General features: G+C 40.8%; 1 protein-coding gene across 2 annotated transcripts in view; it reads left to right on the top strand.

The window, feature by feature from the left end:
- The window catches only part of pibf1 (progesterone immunomodulatory binding factor 1), a 117371-nt gene that overhangs the window by 70111 nt on the left and 24948 nt on the right, over positions 1-22312 (top strand). For both annotated transcript variants that reach the window (XM_080197841.1, XM_080197842.1), the window contains exons 13-14: positions 928-1018; positions 12741-12843. In XM_080197841.1, the coding sequence (XP_080053967.1) occupies positions 928-1018; positions 12741-12843 (194 nt within the window). The remainder of the gene's footprint in view (positions 1-927; positions 1019-12740; positions 12844-22312) is intronic.

Consider the following 22312-nt stretch of genomic DNA (forward strand, 5'->3'; position numbering starts at 1 on the left):
CCACCACCTCACTCTGTCTTTGACCAAATCAATTCTGTATCTATCTTACCAGCCCATCATGGATTCTGTATTAGCCTACCACGAGGGACCTTGTCAAAGGTCTTGCAAAGTCCTCGTCCTTAGCAATCATCTATGTCACTTCCTCAAAAAACTCAAATCAAGTTTGTGGGACATGACATTCCCCGCAAAAAGCCATGCTGCCTTTCGCTAATAAGTCCATATTTTCCTAAATGTGAATAAATCCTGTCCCTAAGGATCTTCTCCAATAATTTCCCTACCACTGACATAAGACTCGCCCGCCTGTAATTTCTCAGATTCCCCCTGTTGCCCTTCTTAAACAGAGGAACCACATTGGCTATTGTCCAATCCTCTGGACTTCTACTGTGACTCAAGAGGATATGAAGATTTTGTACACGGCCCCAGCATTTGTCTCCCTCAGTATTTTGGGATAGATCCCATCAGGTCCTGGGAATTTGTTTACCTTATCAAAACACTTGTGGAAGGAAGGTCATTAATGAAGCAGTTGAAGGTAGTTGAACCTCAGATGCTACCCTGAAGAAATTGGGTGGACCTAGATCACTAAAATGAGAATGTCTACAACAATAGACAATCAATGTGGCCAGCTGACTCCGTACATAGTTTCTGGTGTATGTGGATCAGTTGCACACAACATTGTGTATTTTGACTGCAAGCCATTTAACAGCCTTGATTTGCAATTTTATATGAAATACTGGGCCCGCTGAGCCCAGTATTTCATATAAAAAGAAGGTATCATAAGATAGTTCCAAAATCCAAAGATAAATAAATGCCTACCAGTAATGAATAGTACTGTACAGTTTTCCACATAATAATTCAAAACTAGAATGTATTTTGACCTTTCGATGTCTATTGATATATATTTCAATTAGTTTTGTTGCTTTTCCACAGTGGAAAATGAGGATGATGCAGAACGTGTTCTTTTCTCTTATGGCTATGGTGCTAATGTTCCTACAACTGCAAAACGACGCCTTAAGCAGAGGTAAGAAATTGACACTTCTTTATGCTATTTCCAGCTACAGAGTATGTGACCATGTGTAAAGTAAAATAAAGTTTAGTCACAAGTAAGGCTGCAACGAAGTTACTGTGAAATTCCCTTAGTTGCCACAGTCTGGCACCTGTTCGAGTCACTGCACCTAACAAGCCCGTCTTTCAGAATGTGGGATGAAACCGGAGCACCTGGGGGAAACCCACGCAGATGGGGGAGAACATGCAAACTCCACACAGACAGTAACCCAAGTTGGGAATCAAACTCCATGGCACTGTGAAGTAGCAGTGCTAACCACTATGCTACCATGCCATGTACAGTGTAACGAGAAACATTTTTGTATTCTGCAAAGACTGTTAAAGCAAATATTGCAGTATTTTGTCATGAATGCCAAACTTTACACGACAGTTGAGTTTTAAGGTGTACGTTCAGAGTAAAAACAGAAAGTTGTGAAAAGAGAGATGGTGAAGACCTCAGTTCGGAGAAATGCCCAAGTGTTCTCAGATTATCATGGGGAGAGAAACTCAGATAGGACCTTATTGGAATGTCAGGTGGCAGTTTTAGAATCTTTTACCATAGCAAACCGAACATATAACAGCTGTTGCTGAGGCACAGACAGGAAAGAATTGGAATTCTTCCAAAGACAGGACATCGCTGTTCTGTAGGAAACGATGGGCAGGAAGTAAAACTTTCCATGGCGAAAATGCATTTACAGTACGAAGTCTGACAACACCAGGTTTAAGTCCAACTGATTTATTTGATAGTAAACTTGCAAGCTTTCGGGGCAAACTATCAAATAAGTCGGTTGGACTTAAACCTGGTGTTGTCAGACTTCTTACTGTGTTTACCCCAGTCCAACGCCGGCATCTCCACATCATGAAAACGCATTTAGCAGAGACGACTAAATCTTTTAAAGGGGGCAGGTGCTGGAATTCTGGACCATTAGGACTGAAGTAATCTGAGACAGAGGAGAATGTGTCGAGATATTCCTTGCTTAAACTCAGGTGGAGTGGAATGATTGGCAGAGGATATGCAAGGTCCTAACCTGGCCTGACAGAGCTGAACCTCTGCTGGGAGTGATTTTGAGTAATCTTAATGTCTTGTGGACTGTTTCTTTATGCTGCCTATCTGCCAGAAGTATGGCATAGAGTAAAAGTATTGCATTAGTTGACGTGAAACATATGTATTCCTTTAGTTAAATATACTAGTTGCCTGTTAATTACTGTTTGATCTGGGGTGATTTTAGTTGGTCTGTTACAGTAAAAGTCGTAAGAAGTGAAATTTGCCCATCTGTTTATTTCCGTTGGCGTTATGGGGATTCCTTTTTAAAAATTATCATTCTCTGAGGATCATAACTATATTCTTTCCTGAATTAAGTAGCTGTTCCCAGACAGCTGGTTTCTGCTTTCCTTTATTTGACCTCAAAGAACCTCAAAATGCAAGTATGAAATGTGTCCTTATCAAACCTTGAATTTGTTGCTTTGTGTTGGAGCATTTATTGATTGTGTTTCAAATATTGTCCTTACTTTACAAGATTGTGCTGTCACTGCTATTTATGTATATTATCTCAGTTATCCTATTGATCATGAATTCATCTTCTGTGGAAACTGTGTATATTTGCAGAAGAGCACAGAATAGCAGTGTTATTACTGTTTTTACTTATCAAACTAAAAATCAAAGTATCCAGGAAAAGAAATTGAAACTAACCACCAAACTCAAATGTCTGGTTCTTGCTACCCACTTCGAAGTCAGAATAATGCTGACGCAGATTTCAGCATTCATTGACTCTCCTTGAGAAAAGTTACGGTTCAGAATCATAGGATCACTGCAATGCAGAAGGAGGCCATTCAGCCCATCAAGTCTGTACTGACCACAATCCCAACCAGGCCCTATTCCCACAACCCCACACATTTTCCCTGCTAATCCCCCTGACATCAGGGTCAATTTAGCATGGCCAACCCACACATATTTGGACTGTGGGAGGAAAATGCAGCACCTGGAGGAAACCCACGCAGACACAGGGAGAATGTACAAACTCCACACAGACAGCAACCCTACGCCAGATTTGAACCTGGATCCCTGGCGCTGTGAAGCAGCAATGTTAACCACTGTGCCACCCGGTGATGCTGATGAACAATGGTTTTCTGGCGTTCTGCGCTGCTGTTTGACGTAGAATCAAATTTAAGGCATGTTTTAAGTTTGCAGATTCTAATTGTAAAATCGTCGAGGCCAGTTTATGTCTTTCATTTCCATCACTAAAGGAAAAAGTGCTGTATGTAGGTTAGCTGCTGGATTTCCCACATTGGACTCTCCGGTTGGCAGTGTTTCCCTCTCTACCATCCAAAGCATCAGCAGTGAATCCAATGCCGCTGTTACTGCCTTCGCACCCCAGCAAGTGTTAAGTGACTGCAAATGGCCCCTCACCAAGTGCCCAACAACTCTCTGTTCTCAGCAGTGCCAGAAAGTGCTAGGGATGTGACTGGAATTACGAGAAGTCCCCAAAACCTTAATCCTGGGAATCCAGGGCTGGGTAAGTGTGGGGGTCAAGAGGAGAGAGGAGGTGGGCAAAAGGCAGTTGGGGTTGTTGGTGAGGTCAGTGGGGGAGGGTGCACCCGCAGGGGCCACACTTTTGGTGGGGGTATGAGATGTTGAAAGGAAGCTGTTGATTGAGGGAGTGGGATAGCTTAATCTTGGGTTTGGACATAGCTCAGCACAACATTGAGGGCCAAAGGGCCTGTACTGTGCTGTACTGTTCTATGTTCTATATGTTCTCCTCATCTGACCCCAGTTTCCCACCTGAGGCGTGAGCAGGATAATTTTTCCAGCACGTCCCCCTGTGCCTGCACAACTCTTGCCATCCTGATAATTGAGGCTGGACAGAAAACATCCCTGAAGTGGTCATCAATTGGCTGCTTGAGTGATTCAAATGAGAAAGGGTGGTTGGGCCAGCCCCACTGTATAATTGCAGAGAGGTCAGGGGCGAAGAGAGCCCAGTGGGAAGGCCATCAGAGGAATATTAGGGCCCCCTCTCCCCCTCTTGTCTTTCTTTCAAACTTCAAGTAATGAACAATCTAGACCCCATAGGAAAATCACAAGGACCAATCTGTAAAGATCACGGCTTAGCAAATATCAATATAGGAAAGGTCAACTATGCGGCCGTCAAAAGATAAAATGCCAATCCAGAGGAAGTAAATGGCAGGAAATTAAATTTGAAAAATCAAGCCCTTACACGAACAACTGAGTGACGAGAATCTTATTGAATCACAAACAGTGGTCAAAGCAGTCTCACTTTCCCTTTTTCAGTTGATGTTAATCAAAAGTTCTATTAAAAATGCAAAAATAAAGTTGTATCATAGGGAATGTACTCCCGACAGACAGTGAAACAAAATAAGTTCAAAGCTTGTTCCCACCAATAACAGTCGTGTGCATAACAAATGCATTCATTCACGTTCCTCACGTCTCGCGTTACATTCTTGCACAATATGTCCATCATAATTCGGGCAGTCGCAAAAATAAATTGTGAACCTATTCCCTCTTTTCCTTGTTCCGCTCAGGCTTCTGACCAGAGCTGAGAGATCTTTATGCTGCTAATCCGGTTCTCAATAAAAAAAGACACCTGCATTTTTAAAGACCCCAAAACACTCAGCTACAGTGTGGCACTGCTAGTGGTATCCATGCTGCTAATATAAGCTTTAAAATCATTCTTTAAGGCCCTTCCCTGCACTATCCGTAGCACACTGGGTGACAATGGACAAATGATCATCCCTCGTCCGTTATTATGATGAGAAATACATTGGATTGAATTTCATCATTGAAACTAATTAAACCATGCGCACCCACACGTAGCTGGACGTACAATATGTCATCAGTCACTTCCGGTAGTGAATTTAAGGGATGTTAAAATGTGTGGGGATGCAGAGCACCATGTTCTTGTCCCTACCTGCCCTAATTCTGTCAGAATGCTGGCTGCTTTCCCTGTTCCATAAATCCTTTCTGTCTTTGACTGTTCAAAAATGAATGGTTTAATAGACTATATGCTTGATTCAAAAACATTTGGCCACAAACGTGTTCATGAGAAACCTGTTTTAGTCAATAATTATCAGCCATTCAAACTTGATTAGCATGTCCGATACTGGTGAAGCTATCTATCGGTCTTGGGTTTCAGACCCTGTTTTTGCAATCTTTTTCCACATTTTATACTGCAGTCAGCTGCGTTCAACAAGGTTGTTTAACATTTCAATGGGCAGACATGCGAGATGTTTAAACAGTCTTCATTTTCTAATTAGCCCTTCTCCAACATTTCTGAGATTCCGTTCTTATCCTTCTGTTCTGCTCTAGGGCATAAGTTTAATTAAGAAGAAACCTTTGAGAAATGCAAACAATAAAAACACTAGATGTCTTCAGTCAAAGTAAAGCCAAAAAACGCAAGCAGTTGAAATGAATCTGGACTTTAATTTTTACTAGATTTGATTACTTCTGCACTAACATGATAATCTTGTGTTTAATTTTTATCATTAGTTCGTTGCGGTAGATTATGAACTTCTTGAGAATAAATGCACAGTAGAGTTTATTAGTCACAAGTAGGCTTACATTAACAATGCAATGAAGTTACTTTGTAAATCCCCTGATAGCCTTACTCCAGATCAGTAAGGGAGAATTTAGCGTGGCCAATGCACCTGACCAGTATGCCTTTCGGATTGCGGGAGGAAACAGGAGCACCTGGAGGAAACCCACACAGTAAGAAGTCTCACAACACCAGGTTAAAGTCCAATAGGTTTATTTGGTATAAAAGCCACTAGCTTTCAGAGCGCTGCTCCTTCATCAGGTAAGCAGGGAGTTCCGAAAGCTGGTGGCGTTTACTACCAAATAAACCTGTTGGACTTTAACCTAGTGTTGTGAGACTTCTTACTGTGTTTACCCTAGTCCAACGCCGCCATCTCCACACCATGGAAACCCACACAGACATGGGGAGAATGTGCAAACTCCACACATACAGTGAACCAAGCTTGAAATTGAACCCAGGCCCCTGGTGCTGTGAGGAAGCAGTGCCCGCAACTGTGCCAAGGATGTTGTTGAATGCTTTTGTAAAGCCTGGTAACTTCAAGATTTATTGCACATTAGTGATGTAAATCAACTTTTATAAGGAAAAATCGTTTGAGTTAATAAATATCTATAATTTAGTTAAAAATATAGGCAATAAGTACTGGACTTACTGGTCTTACAAAATATGAAAGGTGAATCTAAATTCACTAATATGTAAACACAAACATAACATTGAAATTTGGTTGCTTTACTAACATTTAATTTAGTAAATCTGATCTTTATTTTAAAGGCTAGATTCCTTATTGACAAATAGGAACTAGCAAACTGAGAAAGATTTGGGTAAAACTATTTTTATTACTCTTGGCATGCAATTGGAAATCACTCAGGTTTAACAAGAGCATATCCAGGCCTCAACAGAACCTAAGATGGCAGGTATGATAAAACACCAGTATGATTAAACAACAGTTGCAGTCTTAGAAAATTGATTATGTAGGAGGAGCTGTGATAAGGAGAAAATAATTTCAACTTGTTTATGCGGAACTGTTGGCTTATTGAGTATTGCCATCAGCAATCAACAGTCATCATCTTTAAATTTTCCTTGCTCTTGAGTTGCTGATTCCCTTTTGTAACATTATGGTTGACGTCTTAATCCTGTTGCTGAAAGATGCCAGAGAATTTTCCATTTTTTTTTCAAACATGAATATATGCTCCAACCAACAGGACGACATAGGCTGTCAGGTATCTTTCTATATGTAATAGGTTCCCTACAGTGGAAGTCAGAGAATATGATCACTCTTTATATTTTTTATTCAGTCATGGGACATAGATATTGTTGGCTGGCCAGCATTTATTGCCCTTCCCTAGTTGCCCTTGAGAAGACGATGGTGAGTTGCATTCTTGAAATGCTGCAGTCCACATGTTATGGGTTGACCCACAATGCTATAAGAGAGGGAACTCCAGAAGTTTGACCCAATGACTGTAAAGGAATGACAATATATTTCCAAGTCACGGTGGTGAGTGGCTTAGAGAGAAACTTCCAGATTGTGGTGTTCCCATTGTATCTGTTGCCCTTGTCCTTCCGAATGGAAGTAGTTGTGGGTTTGGAAGGTGCTGTCTAAGAATCTTTGATCTGCAGTGAATCTTGTGGATAGTACATATTGCTGTGACTGAGTGTCGGTGGTGAAGGGAGTGGATGTTTGTGGATGTAATGCCAATCAAACAGGCTTGCTTCTAATATCTTTGTGTTGCTATTTCTATGTTTCGTATCCTTCTGCCTCTGTTTTTTGGCTTTCCTGCTTATTTCCCCTTAACCTATTCACTCTGTTTCGTTTTTTCTTTCCTTTCTGGGGAAGGTGCGGCTATGAAATAAACCAGCAGGAGTTACAAGGGTTCACCATCTGCACCACTTAATCTACCCCTAATGTCTAGCTGTTATTGAGTTTAGTAGCCCTTCACTTTCTACACACCTGAAACTCTGCATTTCCCCCCCGCCCCCTTGCCTCAAAGTCAACTTGGCAATGTTCAGGCTAGGTTACAGAAACTAAAAACAATCAAAAATTTCTGGCATTGATTACCTAGCTATCTTTTATAATTCCAAGCGCCGTTATCAGAGTTAATAGTGATTTATCACATTCACCCCTATTGACACAGTGGCACAGTGGTTAGCACTGCTGCTTCACAGCACCAAGGACCCAGGTTCGATTCCTGGCTTGGGTCACTGTCTGTGTGAAGTTTGCACATTCTCCCTGTGTCTGCATGGATTTCTTCTGGGTGCTCTGGTTTCCAACCACAGTCCAAAGATATGCAGGTTAGGTTGATTGGCCATGCTAAATTGACCCCAAGTGTCCTGGGGATTAGCTAGAGTAAATGCATGTGGTTATGAGGACAGGGCCTGGGTGGGACTGTGGTCGGTGCAGACTCAATGGGCCAAATGGCCTCCTTCTGCACTGTAGGATTCTATGAAACAGATTCCCCTTCTGAAAAGGTCTTTCAATTTGAGGGATTTGAATAAAATAAAAAGTACTGGCACTGCACAGATGTTATGTATTTCCACTATTTGAATTTGCTATTTCCATTATTTCCTTAGAACTGGAAACAGCCTATTCCATCAAAGGCGATGGCACAGACCCAAGAATTCATGCTGCAACCTCGGAAAATAAATGCAAATATTATCAGCAATAGGAAATAGTCTCTGTAACTTTAGAAAATAGGAATTAATTCAATTCAATCCAACCTTAGTGTGAGAATAGGTTGCCCTGTCCTCTTCCCAGAATTAGGATTACTGTAACTATAACAGATGTTGTCAGGCCTGCTGAGTTTTTGCAACATTTTCTGTTTTTATTTTGGCCTCCTGACTGAATTGAGTGGCATTCTGCATACGTGTTACCTCGCCTAACTTGAGAGAAATGTTACCTTGTGATCTCTGTGGGGCTTATCAGGTTTATGATTCTCCCACAGTCCTATGTGGAATCCACAGACAGCAAGCTGCAGTAAGCACACAGATGAAATTGTTGAAGACGCCTGGTTATCTCAGAGTACTCTTAAGGATAGATTTTGGGGAGTTTTTGGTTGTGTTTATTTCCTCCGCTGTTTGAACTTCAGATGTTTATCTTTGTTCTGAGATTTTATTGTAGAGTATTCGTATTGACATTGCTTGGCTGAGTTGCAAACATTTTTAAATAATACTTAATATTAGGGTTCTTTTTTCCCAGCGTGTCGAATTTAGTTCGAAAACAATAACTATGGCACAGTGGTTAGCACTGCCGCCCCACAGCGCCAGGGGCTCGGGTTCAATTCCGACCTCAGGTGACTGTCTTTATGGAGTCTGCACATTCTCTTCTTGTCTGTGTGGGTTTCCTCCGGACGCTCCGGTTTCCTTTCACATCCCAAAGATGTGCAGGTTAGGTTGATTTGCCTTCTTGAATTGCCCCTTAATGTTACAGGAATTAGCAGGGTAAATGCAGTAGGGACACGGGTGAGATTGCTAAAGATGTGTGATTTTCACAGAGTACCCTGAAGATAGATTTCGGGGAATTCTTGATTTTGTTTATTTCCTCTGCTGGTTGAACTTCAGATATCTATCCTTGTTCTGGGATTTGATTGGAGAGTATTTGTATTGACATCGCTTGTCCAAGTTACAAAAATTTTTAAATAGTACTTAATATTAGGGGAGTTAAATACAGGGCAGTTACAGGGGCAGGACCTGGATGGGATTGTTGTCAGTGCAGGCTTGATGGTGCAGTCCTTCTGCACTGTAAGGATTCTATTTCATAATTTTAACTAATGTGTTATCTAAAACGGTGACTTGTATTAAAAGAGTACCGTCAACAAAAACCCATCATTATATTGTTGAATTTACAGACATGTTGTAATGGCACAAAATCATCATCACAATACAATTCTGAATCATGAAGATGACGGTAAATGGTCCATTACCCTTCCTCCAAAAGAAGATTTGCTAAGTTTATTTTGTGAAGGTAGCATCTCCTGTGTTCAGAATAATAAATGTTGGATGCTGAGTAACAATCTTAGAGGAGGAAAAGACATCTGAGACAATTGTCTCCCTTACTCTTCTCTTGACATGAGCACTTTTTATGGAAAATAAGTTGTTTCAGAGAATATCTAAAGATCAATAATCCAGTTTGTGCTAGAAGGAATAGGTAATATATCTAAAATATGTATTTTCTGAATTAATTCATAGAACTCTAAAATTTCCAAGTGCCAGAGAGGCCATTTGGCCCAGTGAGTCTGCACTGACTCTATAACAGAGAATCTTACCCAGACCCTCTCCTGCCCTGCCCCGCCCCCCCCACAACCCCCCCCCCCCCCCCCCCCCCCCCCCGCCCCCACTTTAATGTACACATTTCCTATGGCTAATCTATCTAACCTACACACCTTGGAACACCTAACCTGCCTTTCTTTGGACTATGGAAGAAAACTGGAGCACCCAGAAGAGACCCACAGAGGTACAAGGAGAACATGCAAACTCCACACAGACATTATGTATACATAAAGTTGAAAGTATATTTTGAAAGTTGTCCATGCATGCTAGAAATTGTTTTCAGATTATTTCTGCAATCAATACTCATTTCTGTAGTCACGGAAATAAAAAAGTGTGATGATAATGTGGAGAACTTCTATAACCTTAAAAAACTAGTACTTCACTATTTTGCAGGTCCTTTCCTGCCTTTTAAACGTCAAGTGAAATGGTAAACTAAACATGATCTCAGTTATATCAATAGCATGTCATTCACATTGTTGCCCTGACATGCTGTATTCTGTGGCAGATTTCCCAGTGTAACCACATGATTTATTTCATTTTGGTTTGATTTTCTATAAGAAGATTAATACGGCTGAATTGGGTATGGGATTTGATTCCCAATCTCACAGAATGGCTATTTTTAATCTTTGGAAATGCATTTTTATTTAGGAAGGCATGTTTCTTTACATTGCACTCATACAAAGTCTGTCATTCAGCAGGTGAAGTATTTACAAAATCATCTGCGTGGTTCAACATCATTCACTGAGTTGAGATTTCATCACTGTGTGTATTTACTTGACATTCAGCAGAATTCTTTTAATGTAACACTGTAACTTAACATTGTAGTTAAGAAAGCCCACCAATACCTCTACTTTCTCAGAAGACTAAAGAAATTTGGCATGTCTGCCACGACACTTACCAGCTTTACCGGTGCACAATACAAAGCATTCTTTCTGGTTGTATTGCAGCTTGGTATGGCTCCTGGTCTGCCCAGGACCACAAGAAACTACAAAAGGTTGTGAATGTAGCCCAATCCATCACACAAACCAACCTCCCATCCATTGACTCTGTCTACACTTCTCGCTACCTTGGCAAAGCAGCCAACATAATCAAGGACCCCACGCCACTCAGACATTCTCTCTTCCATCTTCTTTCAACATGAAAAAGATACAGAAGTCTGAATCACATACCAACCGACGCAAGAACAGCTTCTTCTCTGCTGCCATCAGACTTTTGAAAGGACTTACCTTGCATTAAGTTGATCTTTCTCTACACTCTAGCTGTAACTGTAACATTCTGCACTCTCTCGTTTCCTTCTCTATGAATGATAAGAACATAAGAAATAGGAGCAGGAGTAGGCCATCCAGCCCTTCGAGCCTGCCCCGCCATTCAATAAGATCATGGTTGATCTGTCGCTGCTCAGTTCCACTTTCCCGCTTTCTCCCCATAACCCTTAATCCCCTCTCTTATCAAAAACCCATCAACCCGCGTCTTAAAAATATTTAGCAAGGCAGCCTCCACCACTTCAACGGGCAGAGAATTCCAGAGATTCACCACCCTTTGAGTGAAGAAGTTCCTCCTCAACTCCGTTCTAAACCGCCCCCCTTTTATCTTGAGGCTGTGCCCCCTAGTCCTACTGTCTTTTTTTGAGCGGGAAGAGTCTCTCCACCTCTATCCTATCCATCCCATTCATCATCTTATACGTCTCAATGAGATCTCCCCTCATTCTTCTAAACTCTAACGAGTACAAGCCCAGTTTATTCAGCCTCTCCTCATAGCTCAACCCCCTCAACTCCGGTATCAGCCTAGTAAACTTCCTCTGCACTCCCTCCAAGGCCAAAATATCTTTGCGCAGGTGTGGCGCCCAAAACTGCACACAGTACTCCAGCTGCGGCCTCACCAATGCCCTATACAGCTGCAGCAAGACCTCCCTACTTTTATATTCAATCCCCCTTGCTATGAAGGCCAGCATCCCATTCGCCTTCCTGACCACCTGCTGCACCTGCAAGCTGGGTTTTTGCGACTCATGCACAAGGACCCCGAGGTCCCTCTGCACCGTCGCCTGCTGCAGTTTTTCGCCCCGTAAGTAATAGTCCTTCCTACCATTCTTCCTACCAAAGTGGACCACCTCACACTTGCCAACATTAAATTCCATTTGCCATTCCCTGGCCCATTCGGTTTGTCTGTATAATGTGCAGGAAACAATACTTTTCACTATACAGTAATACATGTGACAATAAATCAAATCAAGGTAGACAAATCAATTTCTCCTGTAAAAAGAAAAGAGATTAACGTTCCAGTTGTGGATGTTTTGTGAAAATCGAAGAAAGCGTACGGATGAGAGGGCTGCAAATAAATTGTCAGAATGCTCTTAAAAGTTGTTTTGAACCTGGTTAAAACAGCATTGGAAGCCAAGTTTGGCAAATGCAGAGGAGTTGAAACAGAGGCGTTGAATAAAGTAGATTCTCCAAGGCTTGATAGATTTCATTGTGCTGCTTTGATTCGTCATAAACTGAATGTACCGTGCAGCAGTTATGATTAGATTCACTTACTTCGAAGCTAACTTTGCGTAATGATGAAAATGAGGAACAACCAACACGTCCCACATCACTTTGTAGGATCAAGTGATGGATATTCTGTTCAGTCTGATTAATGTGTTTCATTCCGGCAAACGCAAGCTTTTTATAGCACTGAAGCTGACGCTGGCAAAAAATGTAGTTTCTCCTCAGTATTTGATCTTATAATACTAATCTTATTTTTCTTCATTCTTTTCTTATTGTTAGGTTATAAAAGGTAAGCTTCTTTAGCACCCAGTTGTATTAAGAAATCATGGAAGCCTTATGGAATACTGTAACTCTAAATGAACAAATGTGTTTCAGTCTATTAATTGCAAACTCCTTTCTTCTCTCTCAGTGTTCATCTTGCAAGAAGGCTGTTGCAATTGGAAAAACAAAATTCATTGCTTCGAAGAGACTTAGATTGTCAGAAGATCCACGCTAATGAATTAAGTCAAAAGGTAAATTGTATGATAAGTGAAGCGCGTTTGTCTATAATGGATTATTTATTACTGGCCACAATAGATATTGAATGAAGGTCAATTATTGCTTGCTGTTTCTATAATTTGTAGGCCGATTACATTCCAACCTGTAATAGTCATATACCTAGTCAGGGCTGAAACGTGCGTAGTTCACAAAACATAGTTCTATCATTGTCTTTGTACCTAGATAATTAAAAGTTTTAAAGTTTATTTATTAGTGTCACAAGTAGTCTTATATTAACATTGCAACGAAGTTACTGCGAAAATCCCCCAGTCACAACACTCCGGCGCGGCGCCTGTTCGGGTACACTGAGGGAGAATTTAACATGGCCAACGCATCTAACCAGACATCTTTTGGACTGTGGAAGGAGCACCCGGAGGAAACCCAAGCAGACACAGGGAGAACGTGCAAATTCCACACAGACAGTGACCCAAGCTGGGAATTGAACCTGGGTCCCTGGCACTGTGCCACCGTGCTACCCATTAACAGGTTATTCAAAGTATTTGACACTAAGTTATTCCTGTCAGTTGTACACATTCTATATGATTGGTATTCTGGATGATTCATTGAATAGGGTCAGTAGATTGGATTGAATAAGTGGCTTCATGGTGGTGTTTCAACACTGGAGAAGTGAGTGTCAGTGTTCCAAGAACCTGTTTTATATTGAGAGATGGCACAGGAGGAGTATCTGGTGTTTCGACAATAAAGGAAGAACAGGGAGGTTTTCGGTTATTTTACATATACTTTTCATATAGTGTCCATTTACTCACTAAATGTTAAGGAAAACCCCAGTCTGATAAAATAGATGTCCATCCATAAACAAAGAGGCGACCACGTGATAGTGGCTGATCTTTTCCAGTTAACCAGAATTGGTGATTGGAGTTATCTGTTCGATCCCTAGGTTTCACTATTAGGCAGGTAACCTCGGTTTATAGGGAACATGAGGTCTACTTACCAAAGTGATGCTGCCTCAAAAAGAAGATACTGTGTAAGAGTTCAAAAATATAGGATTTTTGGCTCCTATCTTTTCATTGCTGCAGCCCAGAAGCCTTATTAGGAAGCATGGGAAAACTGATGCTGTTGCATCTTGATAGATCCACAGTAGGTGTATATGCGTAAAATTGATTAGTTTTCATTCCCTCTGGAACATTCTACTACTGTCATAAGCTCCATCTTCCCAAAAGGATGAACATGGTAAAGAATACTGATGGATAACCAGGTCAGTTAACTTGAATATAATGTGCAGCAATTTTAATAAAAATCATTCATGGGAAGTGAACATTATCAATAAAACCAGAGTTTGTTGCACATCAGGCTGCTGGCTGCTTTGAATTGGTTCAGTCTTCATGATGGAAGTGCACACACACAGGTAGAGGGAGTACCAAGACTTTGACGCAGAGACGATGAAGAAATGGTGACATACTTCAAGTTTACTGTTCTGATAACATGGTCAGTTTTCTCAAATAAACCAAATTTTACAGTTGCCTATTTATTGGCATCTTGGTTGTGCTATCATATATATGTAAGATTTACAAGGAACGTATTATGCTTTTTTTATTCAAGTAAAACTTTTGAGCTCCATGCATTTAGTCTCTTTTTCAGAATGCAAACACATACAACTTCCTGGAAACCATATTTAGGGATATAAGGGATAATTCCCCCAACAGGAGCGGCAACAGCCAAAAAAACTGCAAAACAGCCCACAGATTGTCCGAACCATTTGCAAGCACCTGGTTGGGGAATAATTCTTATAATTTGCTCCTCACAAGCAATATTCAGCTTGCTGCAAACTACTAGTCTTATGGGAGGCACGGTGACAAAGCTCAGTGGTTAGCACTTCTGCCTCACAGCGTTAGGGACCTGGGTTCAGTTCCGGCCTCCAGTCACTGCGGAGTCTGCACATTCTCCCTGTGTCTGCGTAGATTTCCTCCGGGTGCTCTGGTTTCCTTCCGTGGTCTGAAAACCATGCTGTTTAGGTTCATTGGCTATGTTAAGTTCTCTCTCATGTACTCAAACAGATGCTGGACTGTGGCAACGAGGGGATTTTCACAATAACTTCATCGCAGTGTAATGTAAACCTACTTGTGACAGTAATAAGTAAACTTTATAAACTTTCCTTTGTTTTGCATGTAGGAACATATTAACCATAGGATTTCCTAGACTGTGCTATGAAGCATGGGAGTACCTATTTCTTGATTTAAATGGCCATCATGCATAGGATGAAAATTAAAAGAATTTGGGTTTAGTCATAAACATTTATTAAATGTCTCTAGTTAGCATGAAGTTTTTGCCAACAATCTAACCACGCACTGTGATGACCAGAGGTGTGTTGATTAGATTAATTGGCCATGTTAAATTGACCCTAATGTCAGGGGGACTAGCAGGATAAATATATGGGGTTATGGGAATAGGACCTGGATGAATTGTGGTCAGTGCAGATTTGGTGGGCCAAATGGCCTCTTTCTGTTGTAGTGACTCTATGATGACATTCCATTGAACATTTGAGCGTGCAAGTGTAATTCAAGATAAAATTGTTGAAAGTAATTTTTAAAGAATGTGCAATTTTTTTCACTTGGTAAAGAATACTGACCGATAATCAGGTCAGTTAACTCAAATGTAAGGTGCAGCAAATTTAATAAAAAAATCATTCACGGGAAGTGAGTATTACTGATAAAACTAGAGTTTGTTGCATACCAGGCTGCTGGCTGCCTTGAATTGTTTCAGTCTTACTGGTGGAGGTGCACCCACAGTTAGGTAGAGGGAATACCAAGATCTTGACTCAGAGACAATGAAGAAGTGGTGACATACTTCACAGTCAGGGTGGTATATGATTTGGAGGAGAACTTGCAGGTATAGATAAAAGCAAATTACTGTGGATGCTGGAATCTGAAACCAAAAGAGAAAATGCTGGAAAATCTCAGCAGGTCTGACAGCATCCTTAAGGAGAGAAAAGAGCTGACATTGAGTCCAGATGACCCTTTGTCAAAGCACTACCTACCTTTGCAGATATAGATATTCCTTGTGCCTGATGTCCTTATTCTTCTCAAGGTTGTAGGTTTGGAAGGTGTTGCCAAAGAAGCTTTGATGAATTGCTGCAATCATCTAATAGATGGTACACATGGCAGACATGGTGTGCCACAGATGGAGGCAATGAATATTTAACATGGTGGATGTTTAACATGGAGTGTCAATCAAGTGGGCTGCTTTGTCCTAGAGGGTGTCAAGTTTCTTGTGTTGTTGGGACTGCATTCATATGGCAAGTGGAGAATATTCCATTACAAGCATGAATTGTCCTTGTAGGTGATGAAAAGGCTCTGTGGTATTGGATTCCCAACCTTTGACCTGCTTTTGTAGCCACAGCGTTTATGTGGCTCCTCCAGTAGGGAACACAAATGCAAGATTGACAAAATTTGGCCCATTTCCTAAAAACCGATAGCAAGATTGTAATGATAATCATGTGATTAAAAGGGAGAGTAATTTGAGGGTTTTGTATAGATATCTGTATTCCACGCAGTACTAAGGAAGTTTAAACTCTTTCACTCGGGCAGCTTATCTACAGTTATCTATTCTGCTACCTGATATAGATTGATTGAGTTGATGGAAGACCATGACAGCGCATGTTGCAGTGCACAGGCTGTCCAAAGAAGGGAGCTAAGAAGACTTCCATCATTCTATTCCTTTGATGTTTTCATTGCCAAGTAACTGATCAGCAATTAAAGATATTACAATGGAAGTGGTGAAAGTAGATTAATATTGTGTATGAATACAATATTTAGCAGAGTCTAGAATTAGAACATCCTAATAATTTTAAATAGACTACCAATATTTTGACAAAGATAGTTAAATGCTCATAATTATGTTATTTAGCGAAAGAACTAGAGAGGGAGTTGCGTATTTTTGCACAAGTTGTGATGATCTGAAATGTACTGCCTGAAAGTGTGGTGGAGGCAGATGTAATCGTGATTTTCAAAGTGGAATTGAATATATAATTGTAAAGGAAGAAATCTAAGGGCAAAGGGCAAGGCAGTGAGGCTAACTGAATAGCTCTTTCAAAGAGTTAACACAGATACTAAGGCATCATCCATGGTGAAAGATTTTATACTGTATACACTTGTGCAAAAAGCGAGTTTCTAAGGCAAAATTTTTAGCACAGAGTAGGGAGTCAACCTTTCAATGAGCAATAGTTTCAATGGGTTGAAATCCACCCCCTCCCATCGTCTCACTATTGCAGATTTGGTCAGCAAGGTCAGCGATTGTTCCTGCCAACTCCATCCCAAAACTAGCACAGAAGGAGCCAAAGCTGTGCAAAGAGCTTCCTTCTGTCTCTTAACGTCCTTCTCCAATATCTTGATTTCTCTGCTCTGCATTCCCAACAATTTTAAGTTTGAACCGGGCTGTGTATCTACTGCTCCTTGATATCATGTTGCCATATTAGAGGGCGGGTTTGGTAGGAACAGCAAGGTGATCGGTTGCCTTGACATCACATGTTGACAAGTACAGTCACAAGGAGCTGAACGGCCACCTTCAGTAGTGTGTGATTCAATGATTCTATTAATGGGTAGGTTGGCACCAGGACAGGTTTGACTTCAGCAGTGAACGGGCGATAAGTACAAAGAGTTTGGCTTTTTTGGCTAAAAAATTTGAGGTTAAATTGTTCATGAGGTTGACCGTTACTAGCAACCTTTTATATATATATTTGCCTATGGCAACCTTTCATCTTAGAAGCTGACATGGCTGCTTTCACAAGTTTTGAGACAGTTGTTAGTTCCTGCTCTCAGTCTAAATTTTAAAATATTCTTGTTTGCAATATGAATGGAGCCAATGTTTCTTTTTAATAGGCACCTGGAATGGTGCAGTGTGCTGTGAACCCTATAACAATTGGAATAATTATAGTGTATAGTGATCTGGAGAAGTAAATTTGTTTTAAGATAATTATTCTGGATGTACTATGCCTCTCTTTTTGAAATGGTGCTAATGGTGCTTGACTTCTTTTTAAATGAAGCTGACAGCTCACTAAAGGTTCCAAGGAAACATAAGTTTCAAGGAATGTAAAGTATCCTAGTTCTTAGTAAATTACTATAACAAGAAGTATGGAAACAAATGCAGTATTATAATGCACCAGCTGCAATGTAATACAAACTAAACAATGCTTTCTTCCTCAGATAACAATGCATAGATATTTGTAGCAGGTCCAATACAATGTAGAAAGATAGGCCTATCATAGAATCCTACAGTACAGGAGGTCGTCATTTGGCCCATCAAGTCTGCACCGACCACAATCTCACCCAAGCCCTATCCCCATAACCCCACATATTTACCCTACTAATTCCCCTGACACTAAGGTCAATTTAGCATTGCCAATCCACCTAACCCGCACATCTTTGGACTGTGGGAGGAAACCCACACAGACACAGGGTGAATGTGCAAACTCCACACAGACAGTGACCCAAGCCAGGAATTGAACCGGGTACCTGGCACTGTGAGGCACAGTAAGAAGTCTCACAACACCAGGTTAAAGTCCAACAGGTTTATTTAGTAGCACGAGCTTTTGGAGTTTTGCTCCTTCTGCTAATCACTGTGCCACCATTTCCTGCTTCAGCTTTTATTGTTTTGCCTACTGATAATGTTGTTCTAGCAGAATCATGCTTTTGATTATTCTAACGAGCTATTTTCCCTGATGTATTCATGTTGACAGTAGATACCATTTTTTTCTCTTGTGAATACATTCTAGGTATTTGAAAAACCAAACTCTGGAAAATTTGTCAACTGAATAATGTCTTGTCACCCATGTAACTGGTTCTGTTAGCTTCATGTCATTGAAACGTCAGCTAGCACACCACAAGAACATTATATATAAAATGCCTTTTGTAAACAAGTTTGGAAAGTTCTCAAAAGCTAATTTTCCTCTTTTGTATTTGGAGGCTTTTTTTAAAAAAAGTTACTACCAGTGAAAGCTGTATGGGAGATTGCATTTTCAAAAATGTATAGAGGAAAGTAGAGAATTGGGAAAAAATGGGGCCAGAGAAAAACGTGGTGCTGTCAGCATTCAAACCATCATTACTCCATTCAAACTGTCCGTGACTTGGGGGAAGAGGGGGTGTCTACAGTGTGCAGAATCACCTGAAAATCCAGATATTGGCATCAGCGATACAACAATACTACAGTCCTAAACTCCTCCAGAGGATACACTGCTGAGGTCTCTGGGAGAGTAATCAGTGAATTCATGCAAGTTTTACCTTAACTCTGTCAGTCTAGTTGTTGAAACCCTTGAAAATTTTACACTTGTTGAATGAGGTGTAACTGGATTTTTAACAATGTACTAACTCTATAATAATTGCCAAACACCCTCACTGGCACTGAAATGCATGTTTTTTTATTTGTGGAGCATCTTTGTTATGATAAGATTCCACTTTTTTCTTTATTGTGTTCATATATTGCTATTTTAGCTTCCGAGTCCAACCATCCTTCATATTTCTATGTGAAAATTTAAGTCAATAGGGAAGGATAATGTGCTTTTAATTTGCTGTCTGTGAGAAAACTACTGTGTGATTGCCTGCTTATCCTGCTTGCTGGCGCCACTACTGTTGCACAATAGAGGTCCTATGACTTGACACGTAATTTAAATTGCTGCTGAGCAAGGGAAGCCATGACGTGGAGATGCCAGCGTTGGACTGGGGTAAGCACAGCAAGAAGTCTCTCAACACCAGGTTAAAGTCCAATAGGTTTATTTGGTAGCACAAGCCACAAGCTTTCAGAGCACTGATCCTTCATCAGATGAGTGGAATTCTGTTCACAAACAGGGCACGTAAAGACACAAACTCAATTTACAAGTTATTTTGTAAATAGCAAGTGAGCTATTATCCTGAGTCAGCAGGAAGCCCCCCAGATTTCAGTGAGATCCAGGCCATGACAGCAAAGTCCACAGCTCAGTCAGAAATAATAGCTAGCTGCAGTTGAGCATTTGTTAGTCTCAATGCGGTACACAATGGTTAAATGTGGGGAAGACTGAAACTATCATCTTTGACTTCAGCCACAAATCTTTATCACCAAATCCATTATGCATTCCGTAAGAAATACTAGCAAAAAAACATTTGATCAGATTTGTTTCCTTCACCACGAACTGTGTTTCTTTACAAATAGGTAATGTAAAATCTGTGCTCTTGTGGAAAAACCTAGTCGTATCTTCAAAGTTTCTGACAGGGTGGGGCAGTCCTTCCTAACCCTGATAGGAAGGGACAGCACGATGGCACAGTGGTTAGCACTGCTGCCGCACAGCACCAGGGACCCAAGTTCAATTCCAACTAGGGTCACTGTTTGTGTGGAGTTTGCACATTCTCCCCATGTTTGCATGGATTTCCTCTAGGTACTCCTCCCACAGTCCACCAAAGATCTGTGGATTAGGTCGATAGGCCATGCTAAATTGACCTCAGTGTCAGGGGATTAGCAGGGTAAATATGTGGGGTTACGGGAATCAGGTCTGGGTAGGATTGTGATCAGTGTAGATTGGATGGGCCAAATGACCTCCTCCTGCACTATAGGGATTCTATGATCATCTATGATCTGATGCTTCAGGTCCTTTCCATATTAAATCTGTAACAGGAAAGTACATTTACTACATTAATGAATACTCAATAGCCAGGAGGTAAATCCAAAGACTACATCATGGTGTACACAAGGGAGAATTGGAAGCAGGGAAACATCCAAAAATACCTGAAAGGAAAACCAAAAAGTATCGCAAAATGTTATTTTGTTGTGTTTGGGATTGGACTGCAATCTGGTGAATTAAGCCCAGTATTTCTACTGGGCGCAATTAAAGTGGAAGGAGAGAATCAGCTTTTCTATCCTGCCTCTGCCTATCAGCAAAGAAAATTGAATTCCCCTTCCCAGTGATGACAAGTCTTACGTAGAAAGGGACAAACTCATTGAACCGCCTGCATTCAAAATACTTGCAGTTTAATTTGTCACTGTCACAATTGCTTGGGCATATAGTCACACGGATGCTGCCATTAATTATTAGGATGCTACTTCATATCATTGACTTCCTACACTATCGACCCAAACTGCATCCGTACTTGAGTAGCTATTTATCTTTTTATATCTGTGCTGTTTTATTGTAAATACCTTTTAAAATTTTCACTATCTCTTCTCCCAATGTTTGTTTTAAAATAAATTTTCGTGAGCATGCTAACATCGTCATTTTGACATTTTATTCTGATAGTCCAGCATTTAAACTTAATTTAAAGAATTGCTTAGCTTTCGGCATTTACTGCAATTTCCATCCTTTCCTGATGGTATGTGTCTCATACTGGAACATAGTTCCAAAAAACCACATGTGGCCATTTGTCATGTACAGTTTAGAAAATGGATGTCATCAGAGCCAGGGCATAGTTTATAATTTATGTATTTGTGTCACAAGTAGGCTTACATATTCACAGTAATTTCATTGCAGTGTTAATCCCCCAGTCACCACACTCCAGTGCCTGTTTGAGTCAATGCATCTAACCAGTACGTCTTTCAGAATGTGGGAGGAAACCCACACAGACATGGAGAGAATGTGCAAACTCCACACAGACAGTGACCCAAGCCAGGAATTGACCCTGGGTCCCTGGCACGGTGAGGCAGCAGTGCTAACCACTGTGCTGCTGTGCCACTATGTCCTTGCTCATCTACATGCTCTGTATAAAAGTGGTGCAGTTGCTCACTCAGCTATTATGGGAACACAAAATAGGCTTTATAACGAAGCAAGAACTCTCAAATGTTTATACAGTTAACGTGTAGCTGATAATGTTGCCTACCTCTAAGCTGTGTAAACCAAGACTTCATTGAGATAATTCCTGTGATTTTACAAAAAAATCAATTTTAACTATCTTATTCAGCTAAATGTTTGTTGGCATTCCAGCCTGTTGCACGTCACCTCACAAAGTGAAGTTGCCTCCATTGTTAGACTGGTCTGCATTGCTGCAGAAAGCAGTTTCATCCTCTTCAGTTCTGAAGATGAACAAAATCAACATAGAATCAGTGTTTTCCTTTGAGATCTACATTATGACTTCTCCAGCCAGGAGCAAACCAACCTAAATTGTCCCTAAGTGCCCCGTAATGCATAGGTTAGAGGGATTAGCAGTGTAAAGATGTGGGGTTACAGGGATAAGGCCTGGGTGGGATTGTGGTTGGTGCAGACTTGATGGGCCAAATGGTCTCCTTTTGCACTGTAGAGTTTCTATGATTCTATCCTCTGGAGTCATCCATGCTTATTGTCAATGTTGAGAATGTGAATCTGTTCTGTCTTCAGAAGCTGATTCCCAGAACTCACCAATATTAAGTACTTCTCTATTCTGCAATGCTTTTTCTTGTTTTCTATCTAAAGATGTATAACGAACAGTTCAAGTCGGAGGAAATTGAGACCAAAATTTATAATCGGAGAATCCCCACAATACAGAAGGAGGCCAT

The sequence above is a fragment of the Carcharhinus amblyrhynchos genome, chromosome 10 (genome assembly GCF_965287045.1).
Source record: "Carcharhinus amblyrhynchos chromosome 10, sCarAmb.v2.hapA, whole genome shotgun sequence".
Classification (NCBI taxonomy): domain Eukaryota; kingdom Metazoa; phylum Chordata; class Chondrichthyes; order Carcharhiniformes; family Carcharhinidae; genus Carcharhinus; species Carcharhinus amblyrhynchos.